The sequence below is a fragment of the Eleutherodactylus coqui genome, chromosome 5 (genome assembly GCF_035609145.1).
Source record: "Eleutherodactylus coqui strain aEleCoq1 chromosome 5, aEleCoq1.hap1, whole genome shotgun sequence".
Classification (NCBI taxonomy): Eukaryota; Metazoa; Chordata; class Amphibia; order Anura; family Eleutherodactylidae; genus Eleutherodactylus; species Eleutherodactylus coqui.
The window spans coordinates 42,543,967-42,561,088 of record NC_089841.1 but is presented as its reverse complement, the minus strand read 5'-3'; the positions used below and the strand labels follow the sequence as shown (position 1 = coordinate 42,561,088).

The following is a 17,122-nucleotide window of genomic DNA, read 5'->3' as shown; positions in this document are numbered from 1 at the left end:
CCCCCAACACAGTAATAGTGCTCCCATACTGTAATAGCACCAATTGTAACCTCATACTGTAATAGTGCCCCAATTGTGCCCAAATACACTAATAGTGCCTCTAGTCTTCTCCCTATAGATGTAGTGCATCCATTGTGCCCCTATACAGCCAACAAGAATGCTCCTTTAGTCCTGCATAAGGTAATAGTGACCCCATATGGTAATAGTGCCCCATTGTTACCTCATATACTAATAGTGCCTCCAGTGTTTCCCTCAACACTATAGTGCCCACATTTTGATCACATGCAGTAAGAATGCACCCTTAGTGCCTCCATATAGTAATAGTGCCCACGTTTTGTCCCCATACACTAATAGTGCCTCCAGTGTTTCCCTCAACAGCTATAGTGCCCACATTTTGATCACATGCAGTAAGAATGCACCCTTAATGCCTCCATATAGTAATAGTGCCCACGTTTTGTCCCCATACACTAATAGTGCCTCCAGTGTTTCCCTCAACAGCTATAGTGCCCACATTTTGATCACATGCAGTAAGAATGCACCCTTAGTGCCCCCATATAGTAATAGTGCCCACGTTTTGTCCCCATACACTAATAGTGCCTCCATTGTTCTCCTCGTCAGCTCACATGCCTTGCTGTGCCTCATGCAAAAATAAATGCCCCTTTTGTGTCCCTATACAGTAATAGTGCCCCCATTTTGCTCCCATACACTAATAGTGCCTTCAGTGTTCCCCTTTACAGCCAGAATGCCCCCTTTGTGTCCCATACAGTAATAATGACCCCATGTAGTATTAGTGCTCCATACAACAATAGAGCCGTTATCATGCCCCATGCCTCTATATGGTAATAGTGCACCCATATATTCAGATAATGCCGGCAATCCCCTATGCCCCCCATGTGATCGGAGTCCTTATACCCCTGATGGCACCTGTATTGCTCAACCACCCAGCTTTCTGAAAGACAGATATTCAGGTGGTCTTCAAGGTGCCGATGCTAAGAGCCAGAAGTCAAGGATGGAGCCAGCAGGAAGCGGGCTGGCCTACATTGCTGCCGAGCCACTCAGGTGAGGTCCTGGGGGGCTGAAGGTAAGCCAGCTAACAAGCTAGCTGGGCAACTTACGCTGGATGATGCATATGGCATTCAGTCGGCAGGCTGAGGCCCAATGTGATTAACCTCGGTGGGAGGCTGGGTGGCAAGTGGAGGCCCGAACAGTATGTACCATGGGAGCCACATTAGCATCAGGCTTCCCAATGTATCCAGTGTATTTGTTGGATATCAAGTGTGGTGTCAGCCGCAAGACATTGTCTTCTCCAACATATGTAGCTTGTGTGTTTTTTTCCTTCGGTTGACAAGGTGGTGGTTTTTGGTGAGGTGGTGGTTGTTCCTCCATTGGACACAGAAACAATGGGCATCGCAGGTACCCCCCTTATCTAAACTGTCCATTAAAGGGGTCTTCCAGGCACAAATACCATTGATGACCTATCCTCAAGGATGGGTCATCTGTAGTTGATTGGCCGGTGTCTGTCGCTTGGGAACCCAACCAATCAGCTGAGCAGTTGCATGCTGTCAGCGCAACTACACACTGGGGCAGGACTGGCCGGCGCTTGTAACTGCATGGACAACTCCCATTGACTTAAATGAGACCCCAGCATACAATTACAAACGCCAACCACTACACAAGGGGCCGGAGCAGCAGCTTCCACTTTGTGTAAAGCGGCGCAGACAGCATGAGCCCGCTCAGCTGATTGGCTGGGTTCCCGGCTGATTAATGACCCATCCTGAGGTTAGGTAATCAATGGTATTTGTGCCTGGAAAACCCTTTTAATATATGACTTCTTTCTGATATTTATTATGGTGCTACTTTTTTATGGAAAACCTCTAATTCCAGAGCACAAAATTTCACAAAAAGTCATCTTGAAGGATTAGGCATGTTGTATATTATACTGGAGCAATGTGCTGAGCCAGGAACCGCCCCTGTTGTGTGTCTGGGATTTTAGAAGTTTTTGGAATTTATTTTCATTTTTCTTGGGCAAATTTTTAGAAATTTTTGTTTTGTTTCCCCTTTTCCTACTGCTTTTTTGTAACTTAGATGTAGCAGCTGAAGTGCAGCTAAAACAACTCCGGATGAACTGCATGCTGGTTGGCTGTGAATCGCCATGGATTTTCGATGCAGTTACTGTAAAAACCGGCTTAGAACAGCAGTAAAACAGATGTCGTTTTCCTGATACGGTTTTTGGTGCGGTTTTACTGCTCCTCACCTGCAACGTCTGAAGGTTGTGCCATGTAGTTTTTTTGTGCCAAAATACTGCGCTTTTGTTTTTCTACCGCAGAGATTTTTGGTGCGTCCTTATGTTAGCTGCATGTCCGTACGGAGTTAGAAAACTCAGGACCAACAACACATTATTTGTAGTGCAGTTTTTCCTTAATCCTTTTTGATGCGGTTTTGGGTTCAGGGCGTATTCAGATCAGAATCATTCTGTGGATAGGGTTGGCTTTTCTGGACCTTTTCCGTAGGGTTCGCTATAAAAAAAATAAAATGCTGAATAAAAAAACTAGAAACCTATGTGTGAAGGCGGCTGAACACGGCGACACCATTAGTCTGACACTTCCAGGAAAAGAAAAAACCAAGAAGTAATTGTCCGGTACGGGATGTGCTCGCCGCGCGACTGCTAATCAGCTGAACGCAGTAATAGAAGTGACTGAGCTGCTAAGCAGAATCTGTTCTTACTGCACGGTACAGAATGTGAAGGGGAAAGAAGGGGCATGGTACAGAGCACACATGGTACAGAAGATGCCTGGTACAAAAGGGGCATGGTGCAGATCGTATATGGTGCAGAGCACACATGGTACAAAAGGTGCCTGGTACAAAAGGGGCATGGTGCAGAGCGCATATGGTACAGAGCACACATGGTATAGAGCACACATGGTACAGAAGATGCCTGGTACAAAAGGGGCATGGTGCGATCGTATATGGTGCAGAGCACACATGGTACAAAAGGTGGTACAAAAGGGGCATGGTGCTGAGCGCATATGGTGCAGAGTGCATATGGTACAGAGCACACATGGTATAGAGCACACATGGTAACGAAGGTGCCTGGTACAAAAGGGGCGTGGTACAGAGCACATATGGTACAGAGCACACAAGGTACAGAGCCAGGGGTGTAACTATAGGGGGTGCAGGGGATGCGGTTGCACCCGGGTCCAGGAGCCTTAGGGGGCCCCTAAGGCCTCTCTTCTCTATATTGGGAGCCCAGTACTAAGAAAAAAGCATTATAGTTGGGGGCTCTGTTACAGATTTTGCATCGGGGCCCAGAAGCTTCAAGTTACGCCTCTGTACAGAGCACACATGGTACAGAAGGTGCCTGGTACAAAAGGGGCATGGTGCAGAGTGCATATGGTGCAGAGCACACATGGTACAGAGCACACATGGTACAGAGCACACTGGCGTAATTATAGGGGATGCAGTTGCACCCGGGCCCAGGAGCCTTAGGGGGCCCATAAGGCCTCTCTTCTCCATATAGGGAGCCCAGTACTATGAATAAAGCATTATAGTTGGGGGCCCTGTTACAGGTTTTGCATTGGGGCCCAGAAGCTTCAAGTTATGCCTTTCGATACAGCACACATGGTACAGAAGGTACATGGTACAAAAAGGGCATGGCATAGAGCGTACCTGTTAGAGAACACATATGATAGGGAACGTGCATGGTATAGAGTGCACATAGTATACAACGTGCAACCCCCTATATATTCACTCCCCACCTAAATCCCCTATGTATTTGCTTCTCACCTACTCAATTTACCTTCTGGAATGAGGTTCAGAAGACCCCTATTCTGTAGGGATGAGAGAGGAAGAGGTAACACCAGGGGGTGAGAAGACAGAGAGAAGGAACCGTGGAGGAAGGACTGCAGGACGGCAATAATTTAGGCCATATGTGTTAAACTCAAGTCCCTCAGGCTGAATCCGGACCGACATCTTATTTTATGTGGCCCGTGATGTAGTCCGGATGCAGAAGGACCGAATCTCCACTTTCCCTGGAAGACCCAGCCAGCGCTTGCCAGAGGGGGTAACGCCAGCACAAGGAGCAGGTGCCATCTTGGATTCTGAACCCCGGCACGCACATCCACACCGCTCTTTTCAGCAACTCTACCAGCCCTACCCGGGCAGTCTAGCTGCCCTCCGAGGTAGGAAGCTAAAGAGGTAGAATGGGAGAAACATCATCATAGTGCAAAAAGCTCCATGGCCATGTTAAGGAGAGGTAACATTTAGGGCTCATTCACACAAGTGGATGGTCAGGAGGTGATATAGAGGGCATGTGGTACAGAACATACATAGTATAGAAAGAACATGGTATACAGCATACTTGGTACAGAACATACATGATATAGATTATAGAACATACTTGGTATAGAAGGAGCGCTCTAACTCATCTGCTAATAATGGTAAATGGATTTTTCTCTTTTTTAACCCCTGAGGGTGTGTTCACATGGCGGAATTCACCGTGGAGAAATTCCATGTGAATTCCGCCTCTAAAATCCGCATGCGAAATTTTGACGTGCGTTTGTGCATCAAGAGGAGACATGCCACTTCTTTTTAGTTCCTTCATCGTCTTCATTTCGAATTTCCGCATGTGCATTTTGCCCATCGACAGGGCAGATTCCGTATATGGATCACTGTGAATCCACGTCTCTTTAATGCAGATTTTAGAAGCGGAATTCATGTGAAATTCTGCCATGTGAACATACGCTTAGAAGCTGGAACCATTGTAGATAAAAGCTTGGCGGATCAGTGAGTCTTTATATGAGCCCCCTGAAACACATATATGTCCCCCTCCACCTATAGAACATGTGACCTGGCAAGAACTCTGCGTCCACCTTTTGTAGTTTAATTCTTCCTGACAAGTGAATGAAGTGACGACCGCGGTTTTCAGATTTTTTCGCACAACGGTCATTATTACTAATTTTACTATAAAAAAAAATCCTTTGCGCATCTCTGATGGACTCGTTGCCGTCTCTACTCTATCTGGATTAACCCAGTCTACTTCATCCTTCCAGACGCTGAAGGGATCAGACAAGCACAATCTGAATACATCAGCGTCTCGAGGCTTCGCCCTCCGATAATAGAAGAATTGCGAGCGTCTGAACGGGGGAGATGAATTATGCGACTGATGAGCAATTATTTTGAGGCTTGTTGTGCGGACTCTCCGCGGCTATTATGTATGTGTTACACGTCCGCGCAATTACTGTCGCCTGATTACCTCTCTCATCATCCTGACTGGCCGCGCGGTTACCGGAGGTTTACTCGCTACTGACCTGTCTTCACAGAGTTAATTTAAAAAGAAAGCGCCGGGCTTCCCGGTAATGGGGTATTTTTAGTAGGGTCAGTGCGAGGCCTCTTCTACATGCGGCACACGTTTTATCCACTCGGGTGACTTATCTGTAGTAGAGAAGAAGTCATTAGGAAAGCAGCGCGGTTACTTGGTAGCTCGGGCCGCTCTGCATGTGGACGCTGCGCCCCGGCGGCAACCATGTCAGCCAGGAAAAGATTTTTATTACAAGATACAAGCTAATTTTGTTGAAAAATTGCTCAGACTGTAAAAACGTATTAGCGCGAGGACGGTGCGCGTCCGGTGGCAGATGGGGACATTTATCACATACAGTGTTGCGTTATTATTTTACGAAAGAGGGAAAATGGCGCGCCAAATATATCAAAATGGCTCATGCTGAACTCAACCTGTTCATACGGCGTAATTGAAAGGGCGTAAAATATGCGCCAAACATACCAGACAGGTCCCTCTTCCTTATGCCACCTCATAACTGCTGTTCACGGCACCAACTGAGATTTAGGGTATATTTGCACAGTGTAATAAAATCCAAAATACGCATCCTCTCATTTTAAGAGCAGATACGCCTCAAAATACACATCCAAACCTCGCAACACGTATTTTGACGTGCATTTTGAAGTCCCATATCATTGGAAAGCCCGTATAACGTGAAACGAAAAAAGTAGGGACATTTCACTTCTTTTTTCCTGTGATGAATATATTAAATACGTATGGAGAAAAAACACGTAATCAAGACTGGGAAATGGTTTCCCATTACAAACTAATGGGGCGCGTATTATAATGGTGCGAATACATACTAAAACATGTGCTAAAATATGCCGTGTGAACATAAGCAAAATGGGGCAGAACTCTGGCACATAAAGCGTCTAGGAAACGCGACGTGCTGAAAGCGCCCCTCAGATTATTGTCCTGGGACGGCGAGGGAACGTCTACTTTTAATGATATTTTATATAAGCCCTGCCGTTTTGCATGATAATCCATTGAAAAATGTTAGCAGGTCTGCAACAGTATTAGGGCTAAAACAAATTGGCGTATTCGCAAATATGCTCACCGCTGTGGAGCGCATTAGTGCACGAACCAAGTAAAATTATTTTTCTTTTTTACCGTTTAAATTTTGCGCTACTGCGTGCCGGTAAAAATGTTAAAAAAAGCAGGAAGTTAGGTCCTGGCCTATCTTTCTCGTACGTATAAAAAGTATTTGCAAGAACGATAGAGCAAGTGTTATCTTTTCTTGCTCGTAATATTAATGGGCGAGAATCATGCTAGCGAGAACGGAACCATTGAAATCACGGGCGCAAAATATGATAAACACACGGCCATCTGAAAAAGCCCTTAATCATTTTGCCCCTTTTTGGTATAATGTAAGGTAAAAGGCCCCTGGTGCAAGTACCGAGTCACAACTGACTCCTGAGGTGACGTCACATCGTAATATTTTCTTGGCAGGCTGTTTATGCAGGGGAGGGGGGGGGGGGGGGATGTTTGCCATTGCCTAGTTATCTACTCCCACCTCTTGCAGCAGCATTTCCTCACACTTCCACTTCTTGCAATAGCACTTCCTCCCAATTTCTCGCTATTGCAGCAGCACATCCTTCCCACTTCAATCTCTTGCAGCACTACTTCCTACTCCCACTTTCAACAGCAGCACATTCTCTCTACTCCCACCTCTTGCAGCAGCACTTCCTCGCACTTCCACTTCTTGCAATAACACTTCCTCCCAATTTCTCGCTATTGCAGCAGCACATCCTCCCCACTCCAATCTCTTGCAGCACCACTTCCTCCCTTCCTACTCCCACTTTCTACAGCAGCACATCTTCCCTACTCCCACCTCTTGCAGCAACATGTGTTCAAATTAATTAATGATGAACATCAGAGAAAGAACAAGAGACATCAACTATGAGAAGTCACCACTGTCCTCTTTCTGAGGGGACCAATTCAGTGTTAACTTTATTAATAGTTCAAAGTAGAACAAAGAAAGATTTAGTGTCCAATCACAGGAGACAACTCCCTAAAAGTAGCAAATCATTACAAAGCTTTAGTGCTGAAGAATAAATATATAATAATTTGACATGTGCTTACAATGACTAAATATGGTCTTCAGGAAACAGTCAAACTTCCCCACTACTAATACCTCAGTCAGATTTGTGCTGCTTTAGAATGGCTTTAGACGAGCGTGCATACGCACACACAAAAACACATGTCCATTAGCCCCAATGCATTTCCTATGGTGTGTGCACATGTCCGTGCTTTACAGGCGTGTACCTGCAAAGATAGGACATGCGTGCACCATAGGGAATGCACGCATTGTTTTCAATGGAGCCGCGACTGCTGCCGGCGGCTCCATTGAAAACAATGGTCTGCCGGCTCCCTGAATTGTTTTTTATGGAAAGGCTTTACATATAAGCCCTTCCCTGAAAAACAAAAATTTTAGTGTAAAAAAAAAATAAGTGAAAAATAAACTTACCCTCCGCTGCTGCCGTGTCCCCCGCGGGGAGGCAGAACACATCTGCCACATGCGGCAGATGTTTCCTTCATCCCCACTAGTAAAAAGAATTCCCTGCTGCTACATCTGCCACATCTGTGACAAATGCAGCAGAGGAATTCTTCCATTCTGTACCGCAGCTGTCACACATGTCAGCTGTGGTAGAGGATTCTGCTGCTGGCACCTCTTCAATTGATTTCAGGGAAGGCCTTTAAATATAAGCCCTTCCCTGAAAATCCTGTAAAAGTGCTGTAAACAACAGAAACAAATAGATACTCACCTTGCTTCAGCTGCCGAGGCTCAGCCACATCTTGTCTTGCTGTCCCCTGCTCTGTAGTACTGATCTATCAGCAGGTGGGGATTTAAAATTCCCACCTGCTGAAAGAGCTGAATGTGATTGGCAGAGGTCTTCAGCCAATCACAGGCAGCTCTCGCCCGTCATTAATTCGGCGAGAGCTGCCTGTGATTGGCTGAGCACCTCAGCCAATCATAATCAGCTCTTTCAGCAGGCAGTGATTTTAATCCCTGGCTGCTGATAGATCAGCACTACAGTGCAGGGAACAGCAGGAGAAGACGCAGCTGAGCCCTAGCAGCTGAAGAGAGGTGAGTATTTTTTTTGTTTTTTACTGGCTTATATTTAAAGCCCTTCCCTGAAATACATTGACGGGTGCCAGCAGCAGAATCCTCTACCACAGCTGTCATGTGTGACAGTTGCGGTACAGAATTGAAGAATTCCTCTGCTGCATCTGTCACAGAGGTGGCAGATGTAGCAGCAGGGGATTCTTTTTACTAGCGGGGATGAAGGAAACATCTGCCGCATGTGGCAGATGTGTTCTGCATCACCGCAGGGCTCACGGCAGCGGCAGAGGGTAAGTTTATTTTTTAGTTATTTTTTTTTACAATTAAATCTTTGTTTTTCAGGGAAGGGCTTATATGTGAAGCCCTTCCCTGAAAAACAATGCAGGGAGCCGGCAGACCATTGTTTTCAATGGAGCCGCCGGCAGCAGCCGTGGCTTCATTGAAAACAATGCACAGACCTGCATTCATGCGTGTTTTTGCATGTACATGGGTGCGCCCTTATGTACTCACAAAAACACACTCGTGTGAAGCCACCCTAAGTCTGGCTGTCCACGGGCAAGGTGTCATTGCGAGATCCGCGGTGATAAATTGCATGCGAAGCTCGCATGACACGCTTTCCATAGGATAACTATGGAAAGCGCAGCCTACCGCACACGAGCGGAAAATCATAGCGATTTTGTGCTCGCGTGATTAAAATTGTGGCTTGCTGCGATTTGCCGCGATTCTCCGCTGTGAGCCTATCATTAATATAAGCTCATCGCGGGGACCTTTTAGTGCTCCCACCTCCTCCCTCGCGGAGGAATACCGCTAGCAATACTCCATCGTGGCCATGGACAAGGCTTAAGAGCTTCAGACTAAGCTATATTAACCCCTTGAATAACAAGTGTAACACAGATCATCTTAATACTTTCACAATAACCAGTTTTTCCAGATTACCGAATGGTCCGTCTCCCTAGTCATGCAATGATACATTGCCTGCACTTTTATAGGAGATGCCCATGTAGCAGCCCTAGACAATATCTCTTTGTTTTAGTGCAGATCTCTGGCATCCTGCATTAGTCAGTAATAGCCAAGAGGAATCATCAATACAGCGGCGGCTTCCGAAATAATTATAAATGAACCAACAATAGGAGCTCCCAGAGTCTCCGGAATTACTACATGCAACAGGTTCATGTTGTCTGACATTTAGTGGCTGTAATTAGGTTTCTTCATCTGAAAAGTTTATTTTAAGCTTTTTTGGCTTCCAAATTCTATCTGAATGTAGACAAAGATGCCTGTGTATAGACAATAGGGGTTTTATGTCTGTGAGGGAAAAGCAATGTCCCTACACAATCAGGGGAGGATTTGAAAACACGGGACCCTACCACCATTTGGTATGCAAACCCATTGTGCTCACAAACTGCCCAGTGATGAAGAGGTCTTGGAGATTGGCCCTACATTGTTCTCATTGAATTTCCCCCTTCTGTCCTAGTAGTATCAATATCCCCCCCCCCCCGAGTTTCATATCCTTCTCACTCCTACCTCTTGCAGCAGTACACTGCCATCCACTGCAGTATTGCACTACTCACTCCTATCTACTGCAGCAGTATACCTTCTACTTCCATCTCCTGCAGCAACACACTCCACACTTCCATCTCCTGCAGCAGTGCACCCTCTCCTTCCACCTCTTGCAGCAGCACACCTTCTACTTCCATCTCCTGCAGCAGCACACTCCACACTTCCCTCTACTGCAGCAGCACACCTCCGACTCCTATCTGCTGCAGGACTGACCTCGCTCCCCTCTAATTTAGCAGCACAATCCACATTACCATACAATGCAGCAGCACGATTTCTATCTACTGTGACAGTACAACCCCACGACCATCAACTGTAGCAGCGCTGCCCCACTCCTATCTACTACAACAGCACACACCCTCTCCCATCTACACAGCAGCCAAGACCTCCACCGATCCTTGGAATGGACTGCTGATATGCTAGTGTCACGTCCGTGCAGCACACGAGCACCTCGCTCAGCACGGATGCAGGGTGATGATAAGCACTACAGTAGCTGAAAGACTATTACAGTGTGCACCACAACTAAAGTACGTAACCCAGCTGTAAGGCCCGTGCGAGACCAGAGTACAACACTCAGCACGGCGACAGGGAACGTACATACGGTAGAAAATAGCTGTACACCAAGCTATGCTGAATGGTAGCACCACTCCAGGGAAAAGGAAGCCTGGCCCTAACTGAGCAGGGGAGGTGAAGGGTTCCTGCCTAGAAGCGGAGTATTTGTCTCGATAGAGACAGCCCCATGGTCTTCATCCTGGGCCCTGACTGTCCCTGAAGGAACCCCTGGAGAGATGAACCGAACAGCAAAGCAAAACAGAAATGAAAAGCAAGAATACAACTTAAAAGGAACCCGCAGCGACTTATCTACAAGTAGAAAAACACCCAGCACAGCAGAGCTCCAAACTCCAAGATCTCCACTATGGAACGGAATAAGCAGCACTGCTCACCAGGAGGGGTGAGAATATATAACCACTCTGCACCTGAAAAACTGTCAGAGTGAATAGAAAACCACACCTCCACCCTACTCCCAAGCAAGACTAATACAGCCTGCATCCATTCGGCAAAGGCAGACAGCACCAGCAGACTCTGCACATGGTGCATTAACCCTTGACCTGCATAACAAGGCAACAGGCCTTTACCTGTGTTGAGCCCACCATGCTGCGACTGACAAGCCGCGACAGCTAGTTAAAGGGGTTTTCCAGGTCTGGAAACTGACAATCTATCCTCAGGATAAGTCATAAATACCTGATCAGTGGGGACCTGCCACCCTACTGGGACCGGGACCACCACAATGAGCCATTTCAGTGTATGGGCTTGAACTACAGAGCTGCACACTGCAGTTTCCTGGGTTTCTATAGCAGAAAATATTCTCATTCACTTGAATGATGCTGTTTTTCAGTTTCTGCACAGCAGGTGTCTAGAATAGTCACCGAAGGGACATCTGCTGGAGCCCAATGATCACCATGTTATCATACTTATATGGGGATACCTCTTTAACTGCCTTCTTCCCACCGATATTGGGTTAGGTCTTTATTTATGTTTTGCAATATTTTTTACCATTTTTTATTGTCCTATCAAGAGATGTTTGGTAGAGAAAGAAGGTGTATGAATCTACCAAAGCAATGCAAGACCCAAACCATGGCCACCATGTGCAGGGATTTTATAGAAATGCCTTCTTGCTATGTACCACTAGGTGGCAGACCAGCCATTGTTTACTCTTTGCAGTGCACCATGTAATAACTCTTTTTATTCTAGTTTATGTAGCCAGGATTTACCCAAGATCCAGAATTGAGGATTGAGAGAGTCCCCTATAGACTTCTGGATCCTCCATGTAGCAGATTGATTGTTTAAGGATGGCTGATCTGCCTTGATGTCAACTTTTAGACTAGACCTCCAAGAACATGTACAACTGTGTTCTAAACCTGTTATACTATAGCATAGTTACAATCTATATAGACATTTGTGTCATTGTGAAAGTTTTGGCATAATAATGTATATTTTGTAGCATTCTTGAATTACATCATGTATCATAGTCCACAGCGGCAGTCACAATTCTGCTTCTTGATACTTGGGATAAGTCAGCATTGTGCTGACAGACACATCCCTATGGCTGAGCTCTGCAATGTTTGGGCATTATATACCGCCTAGCAAAGTGTCTACACTGTGCAGAACTCAGATCGGCAGAGCGATGGTTTACAACCACATGTGATACTGCAAGTTTGCAGAAATGTGCAAGCAAGTTTTGGATGGAAGTAAATCAGGACATGAAAGAACTCAAGTAGGGGCGTCCCTTCCATGAGGCAATCCGAGATTGCTGCCTCAGGTGGCAGCCTGAAGGACCTCGAAGGGCTGGCAGTAGGTTGCCTTCCGACTGGTTTTTATTGTTTACCGGCCATAATAATAGCCAGGAAAAAATAATTGCTAGCTGCAATAAGCACAAAACTCCCTCCCTCCGCAGCTCCCTTCTGGTGGCCTCCAATGTTGGGATCAATCTGTGACTCCTGACCTCTCCCCTCGGTGTGAATGCTCCTGCATGAAGCACGAACGCCAGGGAGGAAGTCAGGAGTCAGAGACTGATTACAAAGGTGGTGGCTGCCAGAAGTGAGCTATGGAGGGGGTTAGTTCAGTGTTTATTGGGATGCTGCCGAGGTCCACTACTGGGGCCACTACAGAGGCATTACTACCAGTGGGGCCACTATGGGAACACAATTGCTACTGAGCCCACTATGGCGGACACTATTACAACTAGGACTGTTATGAGGGTCGCTATTACTACTGGTGCCACTTTGGAGGTCAGTATTACTACTGAGGCCATTAAGAGGGTCATTATTACGTCTGGGGGCCATTAAAAGGGTCACTGTTACTACTGAGGCCATTAAGGGCGTCACTATTACTACTGGGGGCCTTTAAGGGGGTCACTATTGCTGTTGGGAGCCATTACGGGGGGCACTACTAGGGACACTATTACTCTGTTACTTCAGACAAGTATCAAGGGTTCAAATATGTGATGGGTATCTTGTGTATTGGCACTTTCCATGCCTGTTGCCATTTTACACTTCTCCTTGAGCAGGATAAAGGCTTGGGATACCATTGCAATGCAAGATGAATAAGGAAAGAGTTTTAGGGTCCTTTTAGGCTCCACCTACCCACAAGGATTGTGTCAAAATACAACATGCGCGATTCTTGTTTCCCCTAGTAGTATATTCAGTCTGCCCCATATACATTAGATTGCCTTCTCCAGCCTATATCCTGCCCTGCTCTTCTCCCACAGGGGACTATTGATAAGGGTATTTACATGTGCAAGGACTGAGCGCCGTCCATATCTCAGACGCACTTCTGGCTGAGCAGCAGCGGGGAAATCTTACGGTTTGGTTATTTTTTGTGTTTTTCTTACCCATAACATATTCAGTCAGCAATGGCGCAGATTACTGAGGTGTCTCCCGCAGAGAAGAGCGTGGAGAGTCTCTATAGAGGTTACGAAACGTTGGCTGGAATGTATTTAGCGGCGTTCTCATGGGGCTCGCGATTTCGGCTCCAATAATTCTGTTCTCCGCAGGATTTTATACTTTTGGAATTGGCTGCAAAAATAAAAGCCTCTTATGGCATGAGCTCTGCGGAGTGCGGGCGATTAGAGGAAACTACAAATGCAGTCATGTCATAAGAAGTGGAGAAATTCATTTTTGCATCATTTCAGCTAGTGCTGTATGTGCATATAGTATAGGAGGTATATGCTGTATTTACTTATAGTTAGTATGGTATGGTTATTTCTATACTGTATCACACGGCAGCATATAGGGGGAGGTGCCAACAAAAGTTACACGGAGCAAGACCTGTTTGCATTGTCTATAGCATGCTAGTGTTGGTCATAGCTCCAGGCAAGGGGGTTTTCCAGGACTGAACTATTGATTGGCAGGGGTCCGACACCTAGAGTATTGGGCCGCTGTGTTAGTGTACAGAGCCGATGCATTGCAGGAAGCATACAGCTCCATATGCATTTCAGTGGCCCAAAATGGGAACTCTGCCTGCAATACCACCTGAAGCCACTGCAGGGTGTATGGAGCTGTGTTTCCGCATAGCCTGGCAATCAATGATTGATGACCTATATTATCCTGAGGATAGGTTATCAGTATGTTGCAGCTTGCCTGCCGCAATCAGGTAGTGTAGTTGGGATTATGTCAAGATATCAGCCCTGGGCCCACCTGACCATGTCTTCAGGGCATGCAGCAAGTGATTCAGTGCTAGGCTCCGATGAGAGCCTTCTACCTGTTTCTGGAGAAGGTCCCCTAGACATCATCTGTTGGAAATTCCTTAGTGGGCTCTGTGTATAATGTGCTCTTCTTTGCAACCTTACTATAACATCTTCTGTGGTGTATGGACTGATTGGCCGACAGGGAGGTGTTTCCCCTTGCCAACCAATCAGCCATAATGGAAGTGTATTTATTCTGGGTCCGCCTCCACATGGGCGCTGGTTATTGTCCTGCCTGTGGTGTTTGGTGAGGCAGCGGACTCTTGTCAGCTATGTACTGATTTTTTTTCTGTGTGGGGTTTATTCTCTTCTATCAAATGCTGTGTAAGGGCGGTCTCATGTCTGCGTTGGAACATCCGGTCGGATGTTCTAACGCAGATTCGGCAGAAAGTACCAGAAAAGCGTCTGATAAAATGCCAGACAGCTGAGCAGAAACTAAACGGACCCCATTATAACCAATTGGGTTCATTCGGCATTGTTGGGTTCCGTCATAAGACGGAGCCGTTTGGCTAGGGGGATTCCCCTTCCTTGCTCCCCAAATGGAGCAGGAAGACGGAACTCCCAATGCAGGCGTGAAACCACCCTTACATATATTGTTCTTTCCATCTTCCCTTTTTTCCATATAGTGGCACCAAAATTTGCGCCCGCAATACGCTGAGAATAGATCACATTGATTTCAGTGTGTTTGATCACATTTCCGTATGTTCTATTTTTCTGCATATTCCCCATTGAAGTCAATAGATGGTGCGCAAATACGCAAGGACATGCATGAAACACTGCGTAATGGAACAGGAAAAAGAACTCATCTGGAACTCAGGAAATATTATGTAGATAATATCTCACAATGTCCAATAGAGCGCTCCGAAAAATGGCGCAGGATTTTTTATAGCTGTTGCTTGTTTATAGGAAATTGCAAAAAACGTCCAAAACACATAATGCATTTGGTTTGAGTCATGCAATCCACATTTTATTTTTTCCTCCCTTTGCAAGTAAATTCTGTCTACTGTAGTTGCCTAGAAGCTGGTAATCCAGAATATCTGATAATCCAGCACCTATCACCTCCTGTGATGGAAGGACTATTGATGTAGTGTTATTAGTGATGTCATTATTATTAGTGATGTCATTATTATTAGTGATGTCATTATTATTACTGATGTCATTATTATTACTGATGTCATCTCTGTCGTTTTTGTCTCCTCTGCAGCGCTCTCCCTTCTATGATGCAGTGGGTGCGGACGCAGAAGCCGGGTGAAAGCGGCATCAATATCGTAACGGCAGATTTTGTAGAATTAGGTGACTTTATCAGTACCGTCATCCGGCTAAATTACCTGCTGGATGAAGAAGACAATGCCACTTGATGCACAAGCAAGAAACCTTCTCCAAAACACAAGAAATGCTGCAGTGTAATTGTCTTAGCGATGTTTTATTGTCCCACACGGAACTCTTCCTACTAATTCTCACTATCCATGTCGCTTGGGTCCGTTATCCCGAAGTGAAATGAAAGTCGTTTCATTCATCATCTTATCCAGTTAAAGCTGTATAAAAAATTTAGTTTTTCTTCCAAACAGCACCACCCCTGTCCAGAGGTTGTGTGTGGTACTGCAGCCTTATTCACATTCATGAGGCTGAGCTGCAATACCAGATGCAACCACACGGACATATATGGCGCTGTGTTTGGAAGAAAGCTTCCGTGTTTCTCCTGTACAGCGTCATCCCAGAGAAGAGGGGTCACTTATATTTATGTTGCTTCGTGAGATTTTATCTTTTAAACCAAAGTATAATTGAGTTGCCGTTTTTGGACTTTATTTAACGACTTTACTTGTCACATAGAATCTCGCAACTTTTTGATGATGTTTTTCAGAAGTGATTGTGCTCATTTTTTATATACTTTTATATGCTTTTACCTTAGATCTTTAGTTTATGGTGAGTGTAGTAGCGTCTTACTCCTCCACATACAATTGGATACACCCTGATGCAGATCTGCCCTGCACAGACCACATAATCTCCCAGAAACACCCATTTTGGAGCTCATTTGCATAGGCCCTTCCCTCTTAAACTCCATTTTGTGCAACAATGCTGCAAAAAAGTAGTTGATTGGGCTATATGCTAAAATGATAAGACCTCTTTAATGTACAGCATCTGTCGAAGACCATGGGGTAAATTTGCACTCACTAAAAAGCTCTTTTGGTCAATCACAACTGACTACTTCCTTCAGGATAGGTCATTAATAGCAGATCAGCAGGATCCCCAGCGATCAGATATTCCTTCCGTGTCTCAGTGTATTGATCTTCGAAAGCAGACAGCTCCGCAAATTACACAGTGGCCAGAGTTGGTATTGCAGGCTAAGTCCTATTAACTTCAATGGCCCATTCATTAGGGGGCTGTGTAGACCAATAAATTTATCTAGATACCCTACATCATATCTCCAACCTGTAGCTCTCCAGCTGTAGTAAAACTACAACTCCTGTCATGCCCTGATAGTCATGAGGATGTGTCAGAATCATTGCATAATAGCCCTCTGCTAAATGTCTGTCCTACTCCATATGTTTTGGGGATTAAGGAATTTTCCAATGTACACAATGCTCTGTGAACTAAGCAACTTGCCCAATACATTGTACATAGCTAGTCCTGCTCTTAGCTGAGAAATGGATACAATTGTATTCAGTGTGGACAATGCTCTGTGAGCTAAACAGCCCTGACTCTAAACTGATACATTGTACACAGCTAGTCCTGCTCTCTGCTGAGAAGTGGATAGAATTGTAACCAGTACATGTACATTGTATCAGTCTGGAGTTAGGGCTGTTTAGCTCACAGAGCATTGTCTACACTTGATACAATTATATCCATTTTTCAGCTGAGAGCAGTACTAGCTCTGTACACTGAAGTGTCTGCTATATATGTAGCACATGCGTTCTGTGAGGCTGGAGCT

At 45.6% G+C, this 17,122-nt stretch overlaps 1 protein-coding gene across 1 annotated transcript in view; it reads left to right on the top strand.

Annotated features, from left to right (window-relative positions):
- The window catches only part of PLCXD3 (phosphatidylinositol specific phospholipase C X domain containing 3), a 77,440-nt gene extending 61,438 nt beyond the window's left edge, over positions 1-16,002 (top strand). The window contains exon 3 of the mRNA XM_066601830.1: positions 15,398-16,002. Coding sequence (XP_066457927.1) covers positions 15,398-15,551 — 154 coding nt within the window. The 3' untranslated portion in view covers positions 15,552-16,002. The remainder of the gene's footprint in view (positions 1-15,397) is intronic.
- Positions 16,003-17,122: the final 1,120 nt, after the last annotated feature.